At 50.2% G+C, this 20,488-nt stretch overlaps 1 protein-coding gene across 5 annotated transcripts in view; it reads right to left on the bottom strand.

The window, feature by feature from the left end:
- ASTN1 (astrotactin 1) overlaps positions 1 to 20,488 on the bottom strand; it is a 296,848-nt gene that overhangs the window by 9,201 nt on the left and 267,159 nt on the right. For all 5 annotated transcript variants that reach the window (XM_041750473.1, XM_041750399.1, XM_041750242.1 and 2 more), the window contains 4 exons: positions 18,194 to 18,327; positions 14,403 to 14,554; positions 13,216 to 13,351; positions 5,071 to 5,171 (listed from right to left, as the gene is read on the bottom strand). In XM_041750473.1, coding sequence (XP_041606407.1) covers positions 5,071 to 5,171; positions 13,216 to 13,351; positions 14,403 to 14,554; positions 18,194 to 18,327 — 523 coding nt within the window. The remainder of the gene's footprint in view (positions 1 to 5,070; positions 5,172 to 13,215; positions 13,352 to 14,402; positions 14,555 to 18,193; positions 18,328 to 20,488) is intronic.

A 20,488-nucleotide genomic window follows, 5' to 3' on the forward strand; every position in this document is an offset into this window, starting at 1 on the left:
CACATGAAAGACCCCTTTAACACTAGGGGACACCCTGCCGCCCACTGCAACAGCCGCCAAGAGTCAATCATCACGTCTGAGACCTTCTCCAGCTTTGAAATGGTAAATCTCCGTATTACATACCGTGAACACAGCCTCCTTTCAAGCCTCCTGTACTTCTTCCTGCCATCAGATCTATCCTTCAGCCCCCACGTCTTCTAGCTCCACCTCCAGGCATCAGCTCTCTATATACATCCTTCTCTACCTGACATAATCCACACCGCCCATGGCCTGGGCCCTCGCCCAACTTCTTCCATCGTTTGCCTCTTCTCTGTCTTCATATACGATGTTGGGGTCTGCCGGGGGATAGTCACAAGCCATTGAACTGGGTGGTTCTGCTTGGGCTGCCTTGGGGGTGACTTCTTTTTCTCCTGCTCCAAGGCATCAACGAATCCTTTTGGTTCTACCAGAAAAATAATTTAGAACCAGACCACTTCTCACCACCACTCTCATGAGCATCCTCTCTCCTCTGCCACTGCCATAGCCTTGGCTCCCCACTTCCATCTCAGATCTGTTCCTTGGAGTCCAGGCTCACAGCACAGCTGATGAATGATCCTGTGAAATGCTAAGCTCATCTTGTACCTCTTCTGCTTGAAGTGCTCCAGGGCTTCCCTTCTTCATCCCAGGTGGAATCCCCATCCCTGTACTGGGGTCCCACATGATCCGCCCCATGGCCCTTGGGAGCTCCTCTTCACCTTCTCTCCTCCCCATCCCTCTCCACCACAGGGACTTCCTTTCTCACCTTCAAACACACCAGGCATCTCTGTCTTGCTGCTTCTCTATCTAGAATGATCTTCTCCCCAGGTATCTGAATGTCTGCCTCCTTTACTCTCTTCCCAGTTAAGACTCTGCCTTCTGCACTATGTATCCCATTTCCCTGCTGCTCAGTCTCCATAACACACATCACCACCTGAAATATTTGTTTTACTGTCTTCTGGAGTTTGTCACCTTTACTGAAACCCGAAACTGGAAGGTAGGGGTTTTGTCCCCTAATACCTAGACCATGTATTTAGTTGGGGCTTAATATATGTTGTATGATTTGACGCATTTATGGAATCTCATTACACAATTGTTGAAACTAAATTCTGAATCTAATTATGGCTCTTTCTGTAGAATCTTATCCCAGGGCTCAACAAACGGCAAAGGAAGGAAGGGACAAGAACTTATGTTTGGCATCAGGAAAGAAAGATGGATGTGGGGGGAGTGATGGATGAGAGCTAGCCTTCATTTAGTGAAGCTTCACAGGGAACTCTCACAACGCCATGCCCCAGCCTGGAGACGAGGCTGGTCTGAGCACTGACGCTAGCTTGTTCTCCCCGGGGAAGGGTGCTTTCAGTAGAACACTGGTAGAAACTCACTTGCTCAGTGGCTTTGGTGTCACGATGTAGTAAAATTCTTCACAGGAAGTATCTGGTTTAGGAAAAGTGTTCATATAAGGAATAGTCTGACTTCCTGCTGGATAATTAGGAGCTGAGGTCATGTTCTGGGTCACTTAAGAGCTAATTCCCGTTTGTTATTAGGTTTAAACTCAGACCCCAGTGAGTTATATTTATGATCACCATCTGGGTTTGAAGGAGGCAAAGCATCTGGTTTTTCGGCAGAGCTGCTAGAACTATATTAATTTGTGAGGATCCCCTCACATAGTCCGCCTCATTAATCTGCATGTTTGCCTGTCCAGGACTCCCTCCTGGCTGAAGAGTGAAAGCACCTGCGGATGCTACCTCATTCTCTCAGCATTAAATTGACTTTCCTGCTCCCGGCTGCTCTGCTGGGATTTCAGACACTCTTCTTTGTTGGGGAGCCCACGTGGGCAGAAGCACATCATGATGCACGTTGGGGGCTGGAATTAACCCAAAGGGGGTAATTTCTCTGTAGAGAAATAGAATAGTGGCCTGTCCCAGGCAGGCTAGTCTATGTTGGTCACTCATTACTCCAGAGCCGCTGCCTGTCCATCCATTTCTGCAGGTAGCACGGTGCTGCAAATCTACCTGCTAATCATCTCCCTGATGCCCCATCAGCCGGCTGCTTATGTAGCAAGCAAGTCCAAGATGCCCACTGCCACCGACAAGGACATAAGCAGATTGTCCAAAACAGAAATAGCTGGGGCACCTTCTCATCACCTGCTCCTCTCTGGCGTGGAGTAGGGAATCAACAGATGATGACAGGAGGGTGCCCCTGGGCCTCTCCAGACAGCCTCTCATCCGAGGGTTTTCAAGCCCACACTCTGCTTTCATCATCAAGGGATTTCGAGACCTTCAAAAGTCATTTGGTCTATACCCTATAAGCCAGACAGCACTCACTCTGGAGAGAAGCACATCTGTCTTACAATAAAGGTCTCCATTCCACTGGAACATCCCAGTGGATTCTAACAATCCTGGAAGGGAGAATTATTATTATTATTTTTTTGCTACCTGACTTGAACACTCTTTTTTTCTTTCTTTTAAATGTATGTCTTTTCTTCATTCAGAGACAAAGAAAGGGTTTTTCACTCTTTTACACAACGACCTTCTAAATATCAATTTAACATTGTAGGCAAAATGCAAATTGATGTCAAATAATGAGTCTGAATGGTGACTCCGTTCAACACTCACTTTATAATCCTGGTCAGCTGTTCACTCGGCTCTGAATCTCAATTTCTGCATCTGCAAAATGGGGGCAGTATTCTATCCACTCAGTAAATCCTTATTGGGTCTTTACTAGAAAGTAGACTCTGTCTGGTTAAGGGCAGCATTTTCAAATTAACAGAGACACTGATGCTGGAATTCTACGCTGAGCCGGTTTTAATCAGGGAAATACTGTGGCTGAATAGATCACTGGCACCCTTGAATCACCTCATTTATGGCCCCTAACCCCGGTTCTATCAGGTTGACCATGAGGGCCACAATCTTAGAATGTATATTCCCTAGCATTTACTGAACAGTTACTATGGGATGGGCACTTAAAAAGAAATACTTCAATTACATTCACTCATTTAATTCTTACCAGAATCAGGTAGGGCATTATTATTCCTTCTCCCATTTTACAGAGTGGTAAACTGAGGCATGAGGTGAAGTAAGCTGCTCAAGTACATAGCAGAGCAGGAATCTGAAGCTGGATGGTCTGACTCCAGAGCCTAAGTTTATCTGTGACCTGTCAGTCACCACGCTGCCTTCCTTCTAAGTGCTAGGGACAGTACAGTGAGTAAATCGAACCAGAATCTGCTCTCCTGGAGCTCGCTGTCCAGTGAGGTAGATATTGGACACATGGTTACAATAACAGATGAATGTTCTGAAGGAAAGTAACATGATACTGTGAGGACACCTAGCAGTGGCCTGAGACCTCTTGACTGTACCAAGGAAGGGACACTTGACCCCAATTCTGTAGGCTGAGAGGAACTGATCAGTTAATCAGGAGTGGGGGTAAAGGGCATTTGAGGTAGTGAGACAGGCATATGCAAAGGGCCAGTAGGACTGGGAATGGTGAGGAGGGCCTGAGAGAGGCAGTGAGACTGAAACGAAGAGATCGATGGGGAGAGTGAACAAGAAGAGGCTGGAAAAGTGGGTGAGGGTCACATCATTTAGGTCATAATGTGAAGGTTAAGTATTTTAGTCTTTGTCACAAGAACCGCAATCCATTAAAGAGTTTTAAGTAGGGGACTTAACATGATCAGATTCCAGAGTTGAAAATAACAGTGCCATGCATGTTAAAGGAGGCGCTAAATGTGGGAATCCTTCCAGAAGCTGTAAAGTGCTACAGCATCAGTGATTTTAAGTAACGTAGGTCCTGATGACTCTTCCCCCTGTTGACATGTACTAGAATCAGGTAGGGCACTATTATTCCTGGTCACTATTATTCCTGGTCACTATTATTCCTGAGAGCATGGTCAACATGCTTTTGCATTGCCACGCATACCCCTTGAGTACTATGGGCTTGCACCCCTCATGGTCAGCCCAATACACCTGGAGTCAGGAGCCAGGTAAAAGGCGACCTGAGGGGCCAGCAATCAGCTTGGCCACACCATTTCCCTTCCTGAAATTTGCACAGCCTGAGTTCCCAGCATCAGCCAGATGTTTCTGTTCATGGGCAAATCAGCCCCCTTCCCCTGGAGACCCAGCAGTGGTTGGTGGGAGCACCGTACTTGGTGTGAGAGCCCTGCAGAGGGGGTGCCTGGGACAGCTGCATCCTGGCCGTGGAGGGCATGTAACGAGCTTCAGAGCAGAGGACACTATCAAGACATACCAGGGGGCATCGTGAGGAAGGGAGCTCCAGCTGCTGTTTATGCAATAGATGTTGACGGAAGACAAACTTCTGAAGTGACAAGGACCGAAGAGGGACAATTCTTTACCAAGAAACTGGTCCTCAGTAACTTGGAAATACAGAATTAAGCATTTGGGCACCTGGGGCACCTGGGTGGCTCAGTGGTTGAGCATCTGCCTTTGGCTCGGGGTCTGATCCTGGAGTCCCGGGATCGAGTCCCGCATTGGGCTCTCTTGGGGGGGTGGTGCTGCTTCTCCCTCTGCCTATGTCTCTGCCTCTCTCTCTTTGTGTCTCTCATGAATAAATAAATACAACCTTAAAAAAAAAAAAAAAGGATTTGGGCACATCTTCGGTAGGGAGGGATACAGTAATGAATATCAAATCTGTAGCCCTTTCTATGTTTTAATTCAAAATAACTTTTCTGACGTACGCACACACATATGAAGAGGGTAAGTGACCTGATCAGAATCCTGAGGGCAGAGGTCACAAGTGCTCCACCATGAAGCTCAGTGCCTGGTGTGTTACCGCGTGTGGCCGGGGCTTTTGTCAGTGAGTCCTCCCAGCCCCCTGACTCACAGACTGTGTGAAATGATGGGGTAGGGTGAGGATCTCCACCAGAGGCAGAGGTAGAGGAGTATCCCCAGACACGTGCCACTCCGGGGCTGGGTCTTGAGTTCTCCTTGCTTCCCGCTGAAACCCAGCTTGTTCTGATTCCCTTGCTCCTGCTTTCATCAAGGCGAGGGGAAGTCCCTGGGACATCCCTTTGCAGACTCTGCTGGCCTCAGTGTCACTTACCTTGGGCTTTGACATCATCCACCACAGGGCAAGGGGTCTTCACGATGACATCACTGGGCCTGGAGCGCCGTCCGGTGTTGTCGACTCCCCACAGTGTGAACCTGGCAGAGGGGGTGGGGGGCGTCATTAGCAGAGAGAAGCTGAGGCCCTGGCTGCAGCCACGCTGTGCTGGGGCTGATCTGCCCCTGGCCACTCTTGCAACTTTCCGAGTGCTTGCTGCCACCACTCGGGTCATAACGTGTGCAGCCTGGAGCCTCTCACAGCTTTCTGGTGGGTCCTGGGCTGTAACCTGATATCTCTGTTGGCAAGCATCAGAGCACAGAGCAGTGGTTCTCAAAGTGGGGTCCTCAGACAGGCAGTATCAGCATCACCTGGGTACTTGGTAGCAATGAAAATTCTCAGGCCCAACCCCAGACCTACCGAACCTGAAACTCTAGAGGTGTTCTAATAAGCCTTCTAGGTGAGTCTGATGCCACTTGCACCCTGATAGCACCTGAGCCGAGGGAAGGAGTACGGATCTGTAGCAACTTGGGTCAGAAGTTTGGGTTGGGTCTCACGTCCCACTCCCGGCCATGTGGAGTTACAGCTAACTCCTCTGAGCTCTCTTCTCCCTTATCTGTGACACGGGATGATCATAAACCATTTGCAGGTCACTGTGAAGCTGAAATGAGATACTCATGTACAGAAAGACCTAGTTCAGTACCTGGAACCCAATAAAACATACTGATTCTGTTCTGTCCTGCTTTGTGCTCAGCTGACATATTGACACAGAGGACTGAGGGCCATGTTCTCCTTGAAAGTCAGAGACCTGGGTATGTTGGCAAATCGAACTTAAACAAAAACGAATGTAAAAAAAGAAAAAGTCAGAGGCCAAAGAGCCTGCCTTGAGGGGTCCTGACTTGCCTGTGGCTGGGGGCTTTGCTTCCCACATGCAGCTTGTTCCAGGACCAGGAGCCCCGAGATGGAATGCTATGCCACCCCTGCCACTGAGAGGAGCCCTCCCGGGAGGAGGATAAAGACCTGGCTTTTGCACATGGCATGTGCCCTTGGGTGACGGAGCTGGATGGAGGGAAAGACAGAATTCCAGGTTCTGCTACTCACAGAGGAATTTGACAATAACCATGCAATAATCTCCAGCCCGGTGCCCCGGGGACTCTAAGAACTCCAAGGACTCTAAGACTCTACAGAAAATCACTACTGCTGCTTCTCTTGTCCCTGTCTCTCTTATGGTATGGCCACGGGAGGCTGCATTTATTGGCAAGTCTGGATTTTTTTTCCTTGTGGCAGAGCTCCAGGGAGGAAGACAGATGTCAGCAAGAGAGGTGCCCAGAGATGAAGTGGCCAGGGTCAGTGTTGGCTAAGCCTCAGACCGGCGGCTTGAATGAGATAGAAAAGACTTGGAAATTGCCTTGTGAGTCTCTGTTAGCAGAGAAAAGTGCATCTACAATTCCCTCCCCGTGGAGAAGGCCAGAGGAGGCTGGGTCCAAAGATCTGTGCACCGCCATCCCACCCCCTGGCATCCCCAGTCCTCAAGCTGCAATCACAGGCACCTCCTACAGGCAGGCGGCCTCCCACAGGAACTGAGAATGTGATGGCCTGCCTGGGGGCAGGGCTAGGGCCACACCTGGGGACACCACAGGACTGCCTGGCCTCTTGGCTGTCAGTCAAGGCAGGGCCAGTGCTGAGCTTGCCCTCCTACCTACACAAGGTGGCTCAGTCCAATCCACTGGCCTCTGCTCCTTAGTTCAGATTGACCTTCTTGCCTGGTACTAACCCTCCCTCCCACCCGTGACCTTGGTCCAAATTCCACCCCCTGCTACTTTCCTCTCCCACCACCTCTCTCCTCCTAGGTCTGAGTGGGCTCTGTAGCATAGCAGCCCCACACAGCTTCCCAGGGGCTGCCTGGACCCCTGGCAGTGGCAGCCCTCGAAGTGTCTTATTATCTGGCACATTCGCACACCTGAGCAGCCTGTACTGTTTCTAGAACTGTGATGGAGGCCACCAAACCTGAACCTGGGGCATCCGATCCACCTGTCTGGACCCTGCTTTGCTTCTGAGATCCGTCCTACAACCCAGGTCTCAGCTCAGGTCTAACTCCCTCCTCTGCCCACCTACTCCAGGCTGTCTGCAGCTTAGGTTCTCAGGAACGGGCCCAGGGGCACCCAGGGCAGGCCGCACACCTGCGCATGCAGTCTGGGATTCTCACGCATGGGCCAAGTTCCCCCTCCCACACCCGTGCCCCCTCCAAGAAGCTGGAGTGCTGGGGGAGCGTCCAAGGATGGCCACTGTCCTGCAAGCCTTGCTGAGCCTGCCCCCGGGGTCTGAGTGAGCCCCCTTCTCTCACAGGAGACCCTGATGTGGAGGAAGTCCTGTCTCCCCGCTCAGAGGCGGGCCACTTGACCTTTGTTGCAGACCATGTCCTGACTCTGCTTCCGGCAGGCAGTTCTCATCAGAGTCGGGAGACAGCAAGCCCTGTTCTCTCCTGGGCCCCACCCCAGGCACAGAGCTGCTAGCTGGCCAGCCCCGTGCCCCATCTCACCCCTGGTTCTCTTCCTTCACTCCTCCCCTGCCACATGTCGGAGCCCCGCTCAGGTGCCCCTGCACCCCTGCGCCCCTGAGCCCCCGCCCTGGGCTGAGAGTCGGCCTGCCTGGTGGCCTATGCCCTGTGAGATGGCTCTGCCTCACTTTTCCTCTCCACCTTCCAGAAGGCTCCTGAGCACAGCCAGGACTGGAACCTCATGTGATGCTGCCTACCTGTATGTCTAACATCCCCTGCCCTAGACAGTCTGTGGCCGGGTTCCAGCCACTACATTAGCAGAGTCCCTGGTCTGTGATGAGAAATGTTCTAAGAGTCAGGCACCAAACTGGCTATCAGAGGGACCCTCTGCCCCAGGGCTTGGGACGGGATGAGCCGTCCCCACACCCCAGTTGCTCGCACCCCTCTGGACCCCTCTGGACCCTCCTCACTGTAAGCTCCCCACTAACTCTATCGGATCATGAGCTGGCACGAAAACGCCGGTACTTAAGTGAATTCTTGCAGTACTCTGATGGGGCAATTAGTACAAAATGTAGGGTCCTGAGCCCTTGGTACCTTGAGTAGCAAAGCAAGGAATCAGGAAAGAAAATGCTTCCCATAACCTTCTAAGTAGAGATGCTGCTTATCCTAAGGGCCATTCCTTGGTGGGCTGGCTCTGTAGGTCCTGGAGGGACGCTGATGGCAGCCAGCTGACTTTTACTATAAAAACCCAGGGAGCACTTTACATACTTCCACGGGGAAAGCGGCATGTGCCATCCCTTCCAGAAGGGCTGCTCCGTTCCTTGTCAGCATTATAGTTTCCACCATCGAGCACTGGTAGGACAGCAAGAAGGCTAGCTGCAATGACTGGGCGGAAGAGAGGAGGCCTACCCCTAAGCTGGAGGGCTAATGTGGAAGGACATTTAATGCTAGCTCGAGGCTTCTGGGTCCTTTCCACTGACACCTGGCTGGGTTGTTCAGCCTGTTGTTAGAGTCTGTGGGATGACACCTATATGGTGTGTGTATGTGGGTGGGGTGGGGTGGTGAGAGTGTGTAGGGTGTGTGTGTGTGTGTGTGTGGGTGTGTGTGTGTGTGAAAGTGTGTGGGGTGTGTGGGTATGTGAGTGTGTGTGTGTGTGTGTGAGGGAGTGTGTGGGTGTGAAAGTGTGTGGGTATGTGAGAGTGTGTGTGTGAGAGTATGCGCATGGGGTGTGAGAGAGCATGTGCGGTGTGAGTGTGTGAGAGTGTGTGTGTGTGTGTGGGGTGGGTGAGTGTGTGTGAGAGTATGTGCATGGGGTGTGAGAGAGCATGTGGGGTGTGAGTGTGTGAGTGTGTGTGTGGGGGTAGGTGGGTGAGAGAGTGTGTGGGTGGGTGAGTGTGTGTGAGAGTATGTGCATGGGGTGTGAGAGAGCATGTGGGGTGTGAGTGTGTGTGTGTGTGTGTGGGGGTAGGTGGGTGAGAGAGTGTGTGGTTGGGTGAGTGTGTGTGAGAGTATGTGCATGGGGTGTGAGAGAGCATGTGGGGTGTGAGTGTGTGAGTGTGTGTGTGTGTGGAGGGGTGGATGAGAGAGAGTGGGTGGGTGAGAGAGTGTGTGTGCGGGGGGGGCGAGAGAGTGGGTGGGTGAGAGAGTGTGTGTGGGGGGGGTGAGAGAGTGTGGGTGAGAGTATGTGCATGGGATGTGAGAGAGCATGTGGGTGTGAGTGTGTGAGTGTGTGTGTGTGTGTGTGTGTGTGTGGAGGGGTGGATGAGAGAGAGTGGGTGGGTGAGAGAGTGTGTGTGTGGGGGGTGAGAGAGTATGGGTGGGTGAGAGTGTGTGTGGGGGTAGGTGGGTGAGAGAGTGTGTGGGTGGGTGAGTGTGTGTGAGAGTATGTGCATGGGGTGTGAGAGAGCATGTGGGGTGTGAGTGTATGAGTGTGTGTGTGTGTGGAGGGGTGGATGAGAGAGAGTGGGTGGGTGAGAGAGTGTGTGTGCGGGGGGGGGGAGAGAGAGTGGGTGGGTGAGAGAGTGTGTGTGCGGGGGGGGGGGGTGAGAGAGTGTGGGTGGGTGAGAGTGTGTGTGTGAGAGTATGTGCATGGGATGTGAGAGAGCATGTGGGTGTGAGTGTGTGAGTGTGTGTGTGTGTGTGGAGGGGTGGATGAGAGAGAGTGGGTGGGTGAGAGAGTGTGTGTGGGGGGGGTGAGAGAGTGTGGGTGGGTGAGAGTGTGTGTGGGGGTAGGTGGGTGAGAGAGTGTGTGGGTGGGTGAGTGTGTGAGTGTGTGTGTGTGTGGAGGGGTGGATGAGAGAGAGTGGGTGGGTGAGAGAGAGTGTGGGTGGGTGAAAGTGTGTGTGGGGGTAGGTGGGTGAGAGAGTGTGTGGGTGGGTGAGTGTGTGTGAGAGTATGTGCATGGGGTGTGAGAGAGCATGTGGGTGTGAGTGTGTGAGTGTGAGTGTGTGTGGGGGGGTGGTGAGAGAGAGTGTGTGTGGGGGGTGGTGAGAGAGTGTGGGTGGGTGAGGGAGTGTGTGGGTGTGTGAGAGAGTGTGAGTGAGAACTGCCCGACGCAGCCTGGCTCTGCTCCTGAAGCTCGCGTGCATGGAGCACCCTGGGGCCGGGGCTGCGGGGCTGACGCGTCCTGGGCTAGGTGTGGCGGTTTCTGCTGGCGGCTCCGGATCCTCGCCCGCTTTCCGAGCTACCCCCAGAGGCAGCTGTTGTGGGCGCAGGCTGTGGCGGGAGGGTGGGCTACAAGGGGAGTCACCTCCCCACTCTGGCCTCAGCTTCCCCTTCTGTAACCTGAAGACCTGGAACCAGACACACTTCAGGATCCCTTTCAACCGGGGATTCTTGAAGTTCTCGCTCTGCGGACCCGGAATTCTCAGAACAATGTTTTTTAAACGCATTAAAATGCCCAGGCTGCCGGGGTGCCCGCGTTGCCGGGGCGCTTGGGCCTGGGACCGGACCGGGGAAGAGGCGGCCGCGCCCGGGGTGCAAACCCGACTCCGTTCAAGCCACCGCCACACGCACGCAACCAGCCCGCGATTCTGCGGAAGGGGCTCGCGTGCGGCTGACCTTGGGCTGGCTCAGCGCTAAAGTGGGAGCAAAAGCCCAACCTCGCAGGGTCCCCGAGGGTCCCCGAGGGTCCCCGAGAGGCCGGCGCGCAGAGTAAGCCCCGCCCCCCCCCCAGGCTGAGCTCTCCACGGGAACGGTAAGAAAACCTCCCTGCAGTCCTGCTGACAGCTGCCCGGTGCGTGCCTCGGAAACACGCAGGCGTGAGGCCAGGCGCTTCCGACCGTGAACCCGGGCCCTCCGCGGCCCCAGGCCCCAGGCCCCAGGCCCCAGGAGTCAGGCTTGGACCTGCGGGGAGGACCCGCCCTCCGCCACCCCGGCGCTCCGCGGCCCTCTTCGCGTGACCTGCAGCGCCACCTAGTGGAGGCCGCCGGCCCGCGCTTCTCCCTCAGCCCCGCCGGCCGCGCTTCTCCCTCAGCCCCTGACTTCAATCCTCCCCACAGGCCCTTGGTACCAGACCTAAGAGCGCGACCCGGGAACATCACCCAAGACCGCAGAGGGCCAGAAGGCACCAGTCTCAGGTCTTCGATCAGGAAACGTGGCCAAGTCAGGCCAACCTGAGGAGGGTCCCAAGACGGGTGAAGGCGGGCCCCAGGAATTTCCAAATTCCTGCTTACCGTTGTGACGTAGTGACGGGAATTACTGAGCTCTTGTCATAAACGAGAATTCTGGCTTCACGGAGTTTGAGGTATTTTACTGTACCGTCCCTAACCTTTGCTCCTTTTGCCCGCTCCCCTAATAAAGGGCCACAGCTGCCCAAGATGAAGAGCAGGTCAGAGCCATCTGCAGGCCAGCTTTCCCTTGTCCTAGTATCCTCCTTTCTGCCTCTGCACTTCCCAGCTCCTCTGGGATATTCCTTATCCTTATGTGTCTTTCTTTTTTAATATTTTATTTATTTATTAATGAGGGACACAGAGGGAGAGAGAGAGGCAGAGACACAGGCAGAGGGACAAGCAGGCTCCTTGCAGGGAGCCCGATGTGGGACTCGATCCCGGGACCCCGGGGTCATGACTGCCCCTGAAGGCAGACACCCAGCCCCTAAGCCAGCCAGGCACCCCTGTCCTTATGTGTCTTACTAGTAGGGCCCCCTTTACATCTCTCCCTCCTAGACGGAGGGTGTTCAGTCTAAGTTCCTCTTGCAATCAAGGCCACTCAGATTTCTAGTGCTTTTCACCTTTGAATTCTTTAACTGTGGAAATGCTGAGGATTTATTCTGGCTACTTTGCCTCCATTTTGTGACCTCATCTATAAACTGTAAAATGTTTTTCATACTGATGGGGTCAAAAGGTCCCGGAACTACGTCACCAGGGACTCTGCTTTGGCCTCCCTCAATTTTCCCATCATGACTTAGAGCCCATCAATCGCTGTCCTCCTTTGGTGTCTTTTATGTCGCTGCTTCACAACTATTTTGCTGTTGTTCCAGGAGCACAGGGAGAAATGAGGAAGCGAGCAGGCGCTCCCAGAGAGAAGAGGGCTGTTCCAAGTGCCAGGAGATAGGAGTCCACCGTATTTCCTTTGAAGAAAAATGCTGACCATTTCTACCTCTATAAACTACTTCTAAGTCACTGGAGCTTGCTTTCTAAAGCAGTGTTCTTGCTATTCTACTCCTTTTGCTTAAAAAAAAAAAAAATTACCCTCCCTGACTTATAGCATTCACTCTATTTTTTTTCCCCCAGAACTACTTTCTTCCAGTCCCTTTTACTCACCATCTGCTTCTGCTTCATTGGACAACTTGCCACTCACCTTCATGCCTCTTTGCTTTTGCCCTTGCTGGCTCCTCCGCCTGCAGTGCCTTTTCCAACATCACTCTACCTACTGAAATTCTACAAGATCCCAGTGATGTCCACTCTAGTTAGAATTAACCACTCCTGGGGGACCTGGGTAGCTCAGTGGTTGAGCATCTGCCTTCGGCTCAGGGTGTGATCCTGGGGTCCTGGGATCAAGTCCCACATCAGGCTCCCCGCAGGGAGTCTGCTTCTCCCTCTGCCTGTGTCTATACCTCCCTCTCTGTGTCTCTCATAAATACATAAATAAAATCTTAAAAGAAAAAGTATTAACCACTCCTTTCTTTTCTCTTCTGCAACATGTTCCTTGTCTTCCATCTAGCTTCTATTTCTCCTTACCTGATGTTAAAGTTAGTTGTTTGTACATTTTCTTTTCTTTTTTTAAATTTTTATTTATTTATGATAGTCACACACACAGAGAGAGAGAGAGGCAGAGACATAGGCAGAGGGAGAAGCAGGCTCCATGCACCGGGAGCCTGGGAGCCCGACATGGGATTCGATCCTGGGTCTCCAGGATCGTGCCCTGGGCCAAAGGCAGGCGCTAAACCACTGCGCCACCCAGGGATCCCTGTTTGTACATTTTCTATCTGAGTTGCAAACTCTCTGAAGGCTGGGGCTCTATTGTCTTTCTCAATCCTCCCTTTCAGTCCCTAGAACGTTCTCTATAACACTGATCAGGATAAGACTTGAGAAATTCAAAAGATTTTCCCGAGTTTCTGAAGGGAACTCAGGCAATAAAAAAGGAATATGCTCAGAGCCTTAGGAGGGTCAAGGTATGGAATAGCCAGGCAGGTATGTGTCACTCACATGTAGATGGTGTCCGGTTCCAGACATCGGATGATCAGAGAGATGGTGGTGAGCTGCTTGTCTGGCACCTGAGAGGGCATGGCACAAGGAGACTTTGCTCCAGAGATGATGTCGTCCACAAAGCTCAGCACCGTTTCTGCCCAGGGGGAAGGAATGGAAAAGGCCATGAGAAACAGCGCTGGCCAAACAATGAGGAGATGGCATCAGTTCAATGAGAACTTAACATCAGAGCCGCTTCATCTCCAGTCATCTCAAATTCCTGGTAGAGAAAAAAGACCTACAAAGAATTGTCTTCTCTGTTTCATGTTTAATCAATTTAGGGCCATTTGTCCAGAGTGAGTTCAGAAACAACTACAGCAAGATGTACACACCACATCTGTGAGTTCTTTTGTGAAATGTTCTTGGCAAGGGCAGGGAGCAGCTGCTGCGGGCAGTGGTCACTGCCAGCCCTTTGCAGTACCTGTGTGCATCTGGGAAAGGGCCTCGGAGGAAGCAGGAGACAGCTCTCCCTGCCTGAAGGCCGTGCGTACATCTCCCAGCCTCGCTCATCATTTCAGTAGAGCTTATTTACCCTGCATCAGACTGTGGATGCCACCATCCTGTGGCAGACCACACTCATGCGTAGGTTTTAGGGATGATTTATGTTGACCTTTCCCTACATGTAGGCAGCAAAATACTAAGGCATGGAACATTTTTCATGGGGTGTTTCCACTTCTTGAAGACTTCCCTCTTCTAGCTGGACCTGGCAATGCAGAGTTTGCTTTAGGACAAGACATGGGGTAAGCACATCTGTTTGCACATGCTTTTGCCCGGAGGGGGGCTATTAGCAAAGGAATTTTTTTTTTTTTTCTGTAATCATGGCAGTGGTTAGCACAGAATTGTTTCCTAATTGTGGGCTAGGATAACTAGTGTACTCTATTGTTGTTTCTTTGTGAGTGTGCCTAGAGGCAATGAAATGGACACCTCTTTAATAAACAAAAAGAAAAACAAAATCAAAACAAGACTTTGTCAGATGCTCACCATGCAAAAACTCTTAAATGGACAAGATGGCTGTTCTTGATTGTCCCTCGCTCCTCCTCCACTGCCCTGGGACGCTGGAGGCCTGGAGTAAAGGCCAGGAGGCAGGGCATTTCTCTTTTCTTTTTACCAATGGGTTAAGATGAGCTCATGAAGTCAGAGATGCTCACCTGTCTCCACTTTGGAGTGGTCCATCCTGTCAGTGACCTTTTCTTGGCGGATGAGGTAATCTACAATCTGCACCCCGATTGGAGGCTCTGAGTGTTCCCACTCCAGGACTACCAGAGTGCTGCTGGGCTCATGGACCGTGGAGAGTCTCAGCCTGAGTGCAAGAAAGGGAGAAACAAGACATCGAGACCATGTTAGTTCTTTGATGCTCTTCTGATACCAGTCCCCTTCTCAAATGCTTTCCATTCGAGTTCTCCTTCTAACCTTTCTTTACCAGTCACTACAATGATCTCTCTGAGTGCCTGTCTCCTTCACTAGAGAGGAACGGTTCTTGAAGACCCCTGGAATCTATATTTTATTACTCTAAGTGCCTGTTACATATCAGGAACTCAACAGATGTTTGCGAATAAATAAAAAAGTAGGTGAATCAAAGATGAATGAACACCTACATCATATAGGGTCAATGGATACAGCATTCAGGGTGGCCCTTTACAGGGCTTGGAAATGTAAACTTCTGGATTTGCTCTCGAAAATAGGAGAATGTTCCTATAAAGCTCATGCCAAAGCTTACTGAGATGGTTTCTGGGAAAGCCCTGTATCAACAAGGCCAAGATCAGCTCAGTTTCCATAGCATTGCCAGGATCTGCTCTGTGGGGGGAACCCTGGCTTTCCCTCTTGCTACGGGTACTAACATATTTCCTTCCTGACACTTTCTGCTGGCTGGGCCTTGCAGCAGGCTTGGTTTGAGGCTATGCTCATGGGGGGCTGCACTGGGCAAGAGAAAGTTGACCACATGTCAAGTTCTCCTCAGGGTGATGTCCTGTGTCTACAAACTCAGGCTCTGATTTTGGTTTCTTTCTTTGCTCTTGGGTTTCTTTGAATACCCCAATTCCTGACTCCAGACTTTCTTTGATTTTTCCAACTCATAGTCTCCTTCCACGCAAATTGTCCCTTCTGACCACTTTTTTGCCTTGCCATCTCATACCTCCTTGTATCTTGCAGAGATTCAATAAACATTATTGACATTCAGTGGTATGGATCCCCTAATGGTTCAAGTGGTTTCAATTTGCTGCCTTGTTGTGACTTCATATGTGTATCTCAGGTTTCTTACTGGCTTCCAGTTGCCAGTTTCTTTCTAGACCACGGACTTCTGGGGATTTTCCCAGCTCCTTCCTGCTGACTCCAGTCTCCCTCCATCACACATGTCCCTGCCATTCACCCTCATCCTTGGTCCCCATATCTCACAACCTCTCAAAGTCACTGTCCTCTGGTCTCTACTCAGTTCACAGCTGCCTGTCGCTGGTCTCACTGTGACAGGTACTACGGATGGAGCACACCAAAGCAATGGTCGATTTCAATTCAGCAAATGTTTGTTGAGCACCTATTACTCATAAGAACGTGCTTGGTGCTAAAGACACAGTGGTGCACAAGCCAGCTCCAGTCCTTTCTTTTATGGAGTGCTCAACAGACAAACATGCAATTATACACATGATTATAATAATGTGTGATAAGGACTTTAAGAAGAAATCACGGGAGGCTGTGGGAGCAATAGCAAGGAATTCAACCAGTGGGAAAATAATACAAAACACATGCTCTTTAGTGGCTAACTATGAAGGAGTGCATAGTTTGCATATGACATTAAAGATGGATTAGACCCAAAACAGTGCGGATATTGACAAATTCATTAATTAGAGTCATATGCAGAGTGCTATTTTGAAGAAAAAAGCATTAGGAAGCTTAAGTAAGTAACTAAGCCTTTCTGAGAAGTCAGATTCTGTGAAAATGTGGACTAAAGCCGGCCTCTACTGAGAAACAGCAGCATGCATGATTTACAGGGCCTGGTGTAAAACCAGAGAGCACTTCTATGTCCAATTACCAATAAACATTTAAGAAACGAAGGTCTGCTACTAAAAGGAGTGATTAAAATTGACAAGAGAAGTGAAGTCCTTAATAGATGTTCCTGCTTATGGAAATTTAGCCCAATTTGATCTTTAGCAATGACATATAGCAATGATCTTTAGCAATGACATATAGAAAGGAAATCAGCCCTAGGCTACCAATGGTTGGATCTTGTGTCCACCCGATGATAACTGTTTAGTGGCTTCAGTGTGACAAAATGCAGGTAGTTTTCTTAGTTGGTGAATCCATCTAGAAGCACCATCTGCTCCTATTGGCTCCCTTTATACCAAAAGAAAGGACTTTTACTGATAATGAACTTGATTCTCTTTTGACTCAAGAGGTACAAGTCATGGCTGTAAAGAGCAAGAAGCCAAGTGCTGGTGTATCTAAAACTATCCATAGAGAGAGGGCATGTAGACAAGAGAAGACACTGGTTTGTGCTGATAGCTACTGTTGTGTTCTCATCTTTCTCTGTTCTCTTCCTGCTGACCCTTGGCTCTTTGACGCCTACCCATATTTCCATGCAACAAGTTGGAGGGCAGCATCCATAGGACCAGTCTCTCACTTGCTGGTGTCCTCCTGCTGGCTCATTCCTGCTGACTCAGCCCTCTTACTCCCACAGATCCTGATCCTCCCTTTGGGCTTTCTTTGCCTTGCCAACCCATGGGGCCATGCCATTCCAGCTGTTCCTGCCAGCACTCTTTAGTAGACACCATATGCCTGTGCTTCATTCCCAGGTCAGATGCCATAGTAGAGGCTAACAGGGTTCCTGCTCAGGCCTTAACTGTCAGGATTTACAGGAATCTGGCCAGCTCTTTTCAGCCTTCCCTTGAGGGCAAGGGAATTGGACATGTTCATCCTGAACCATCTTAGCAGTCCTTTGTACTCTGTTCACCCCTCAAATGCAGAGGGCCCCTAATGCGCATCTCTGACCCACTCTTCTTCTGAGTTGATACTTAGTTGGGAACATCCTTTCTCATTGCTGTGGTTCCATTTCTTATTTCTTTGGGGTTGATTTAAGTCTTCTTATCTCTAGTATCTATCTTCCAGACCATCTTTCCCTCTGACCACTGAATGTCTCAGTAGGACTGCCTTGCTATGTCTCCAATATAGGTCCAACTGAACACAGCTTCTCTCTCCAATCTGTATATCCTCTGATGCTTCTTTTCTCAGCTGTGGCCTATTTATCTTCCCAGCTACTAGGGCAGAAGTCATAGGTCCATTCTCTACTTCTCCCTCCCACACCAGCAGTTACCCATAACCCCCTGTTGGTTCTACCTAAAGTCATCTCTCTGTTGTGTCCTCTCCACATTATCATGCCTGAGATCATGGCTTCTTAGCAGTGGTGGCTCTGCTTCCTGCTTGATGACCTTGGGAAGGTCATTCAGTCTATCTGAATGCATTTCTTTGTTTCTTAAATGGAAGTGGTAACGGTCCTGGATGGCTCCACACAGTATTACCACCCAGGAAATGTGTTGTTGGACTAGCAGAGTCTCCCTGCAGATCTCTCACTTTCTCCACTGCAACGTCACTTTACCCCTCTGATCTTCTGGCCATGCTGTCCTACCCTCTTCACCCTCAGGAAGAAATTCAAGTGCCATTTCTTTTGTGAAGCCTTCACCATTCCCCAAATTCAGACTTGACCATTCCCTTTCACACTTGACTGAAATGTCTCTTCTAACTCTTAGCAGACCATATCTTCTACTATTACACTCTGTGTGCCTGCCTCCCCTGAGATTGAAAGCTCGCTGAGGCCAGGTGCTGCCTCATGCTTTTCTTCCTGTTACCTAGCACTGAGCCTACTGCTTTGCAATGACTGGACACTCAGTAATATATTTTGCAGAATCAAGTGGAGGTGTGCACACGAATGAGAGTCAGAGAAGGGGAATCATACACTGGCTGCGGGAGGGGCGCACAGGTGGGGAGTCCATCAGCTCCAAAAGCGGTGGAGTCGCATCGACACCAGTCCTCGATGACATCTCCGGTCCCTGAGCACCAGAGGGAGCTCATGGTGGCCTCCTGTAAGAGCTGCAAAAGAGGACAGAGGAAAGAGTGAGTGTCCAGAAGCCAGGGCGGAATCACCACAGGCAAGAGACAAAATCAAAGCTTTACTTGGTCCTAGATAACGCCCAGCCAATAGGCTATGGCACTGCTTCACCATTTTCTGATCAAAGATTCCTACCCCAGGAGACCATTTCTGGGAAGCTAGACCTCGTAGGACCTCTTGGGCGCTGTTCTCTCTCAATGTAATAGTTCACCCCTGTGGTTGAGGGCTGTCACCTTGGAAGCAAGTCTTACTTCTCCCTCCTTCTCCTTCTGTCAACCCACATCTGAGGCCCTTATAACCATAACCTCTTTACCACCAACTGCCCCGACCTCTCTTCCCTCTGCCCTGTGGCACTTGGCCTTTCTCAAATGCCTCTCTGGTATCCTCCCTTGCCCTCTGCACCCTGCCCAGCACTACTGGATTCCTTCAGCATGCCTTGTACCTCAAGTACAATATCTGTACAGATCTGCCTTGGGTTGTGATTGTGTGTGAGGCCTCCCTTTCCTGGTAGAAGGTAGAAAGAGTGAGGCATTCATTTGGGCTGCGAACTGTGCTCTAGAGCAGTGTGCCCTGGGTGAGGACTTAGGCTCTGCCAATCGCCACCATGTGACCTGGGGCAAATTAGATAAACTTGGTTTGAGCTCTATGATAAACCGAATTTATAGCGGAGGATGCTTAAGAGTCAAAGGGATTAGGTCACTTCCTCACTTCATGCTTTGCCTGACTGAACCAAATTCAAGTCAAAAGTCTACTTTTTTAAACTAGGAAAATAGGCTTTTCATTGAGAGAGACAGAATAAAGAGGGAACTGTGGCTGCCCGTGTAGTCTTCGATCAATCACTAGCTAAACACCTATACAGGCCTATTTCTTGGGCTAAGCATTAAGAATGCAGTGGTGTGTAAGACACATACGGCCCCTGCCCACATAACTCTTGCAGCCAAATAACAAATAAGTGAACAAACCAAAGTTACATAAGTGAACAAATAACTAGGACTGGTGGTATGGGCTCCAAAGGAAAGGTGTGAAATGGGACAGGAGGGACAAGAAAGGAGGGCAATCTCACAGAGGGGTTTGGAAAGGCCTCCTGGAGGAGGTGTGTTTTTATCTGAACTTGGAGGGACAGATCAAGAGTTCTCTGGTCACAGAAGATGGGGAAGTGTTCCAGGCAGAAAAACTAGTATTAAGAGGACTTCAGCCTGGATGAAACTTGACCTCTAAAATCAACTGAGAAAAGGCTCCTCAGGCTGTAAGAGACCAAGTGAAGAGCAGAGAGGTGCTCAGCAGGTGGGAGGGGGCGGAGCCTGTTACAGATGCCAAATGGGCCTGGTAAGGGGCAGTGTCACATTCTAAGGGCAGGGGAAAGCCATTAAAGTGTTTTATTTATTTTTAAAAAATTTTTATTTACTTATTCATGTGAGACACACAGAGAGAGGCAGAGACATAGGTAGAGGGAGAAGCAGGCTCCCCGCGGGGAGCCCAATGTGGGACTTAGTCCCAGATCGTGCCCTGAACAGAAGGCAGATGCTCAACCACTGAGCCACCCAGGTTCCCTGCCATTAAAGTGTTTTAAAGAGAGGAGCAACATGATCCAATCTTCAACCCAAAGGAGTAAGGACCAACACTTATGATGACAAACATTTCTTCAAAAGTTCTAACTTTCCACCTCTGAGTAACACAATTCCATGAGTTCCTACTCCCTGAATCCTGGGCTATTGGTAGCTGAAGAATGTAGGATAGGGTAGAAGAGGAGAATCAAGAGGGAGCCCTTTTGGACAGGAAGAGAAAAAAGATTACATTTTTCTTGGTATCTACAATTGTTAAGCATTGCATCCTCATTTGTTACTAGATTTTATCCCAAGTCCAGAAAAGAAATAGGATTTTCCCATTTATGTTATTATTTGGCTTTAAGGAAAGTAGCTGAACTTTAAGCCAAGTTCATCCATCCATTCATTCCTCCATTGATTTATTTCATTCATTTATTCAGCAGAGTGTCAACTACTGGTAGGCACTGGGATTCTATAGAAGAGTGAGAGCTTCTCATAGTCTACGAAAAGTAAACAGATACGTGTGCACTCATGATAGCAGGTGCTGTAGAAGGTGTAGGGACATAGACAGTGGGGGCTACCTGCAGGAACAGGGGTG

Source organism: Vulpes lagopus, chromosome 1 (assembly GCF_018345385.1).
Source record: "Vulpes lagopus strain Blue_001 chromosome 1, ASM1834538v1, whole genome shotgun sequence".
Classification (NCBI taxonomy): Eukaryota; Metazoa; Chordata; class Mammalia; order Carnivora; family Canidae; genus Vulpes; species Vulpes lagopus.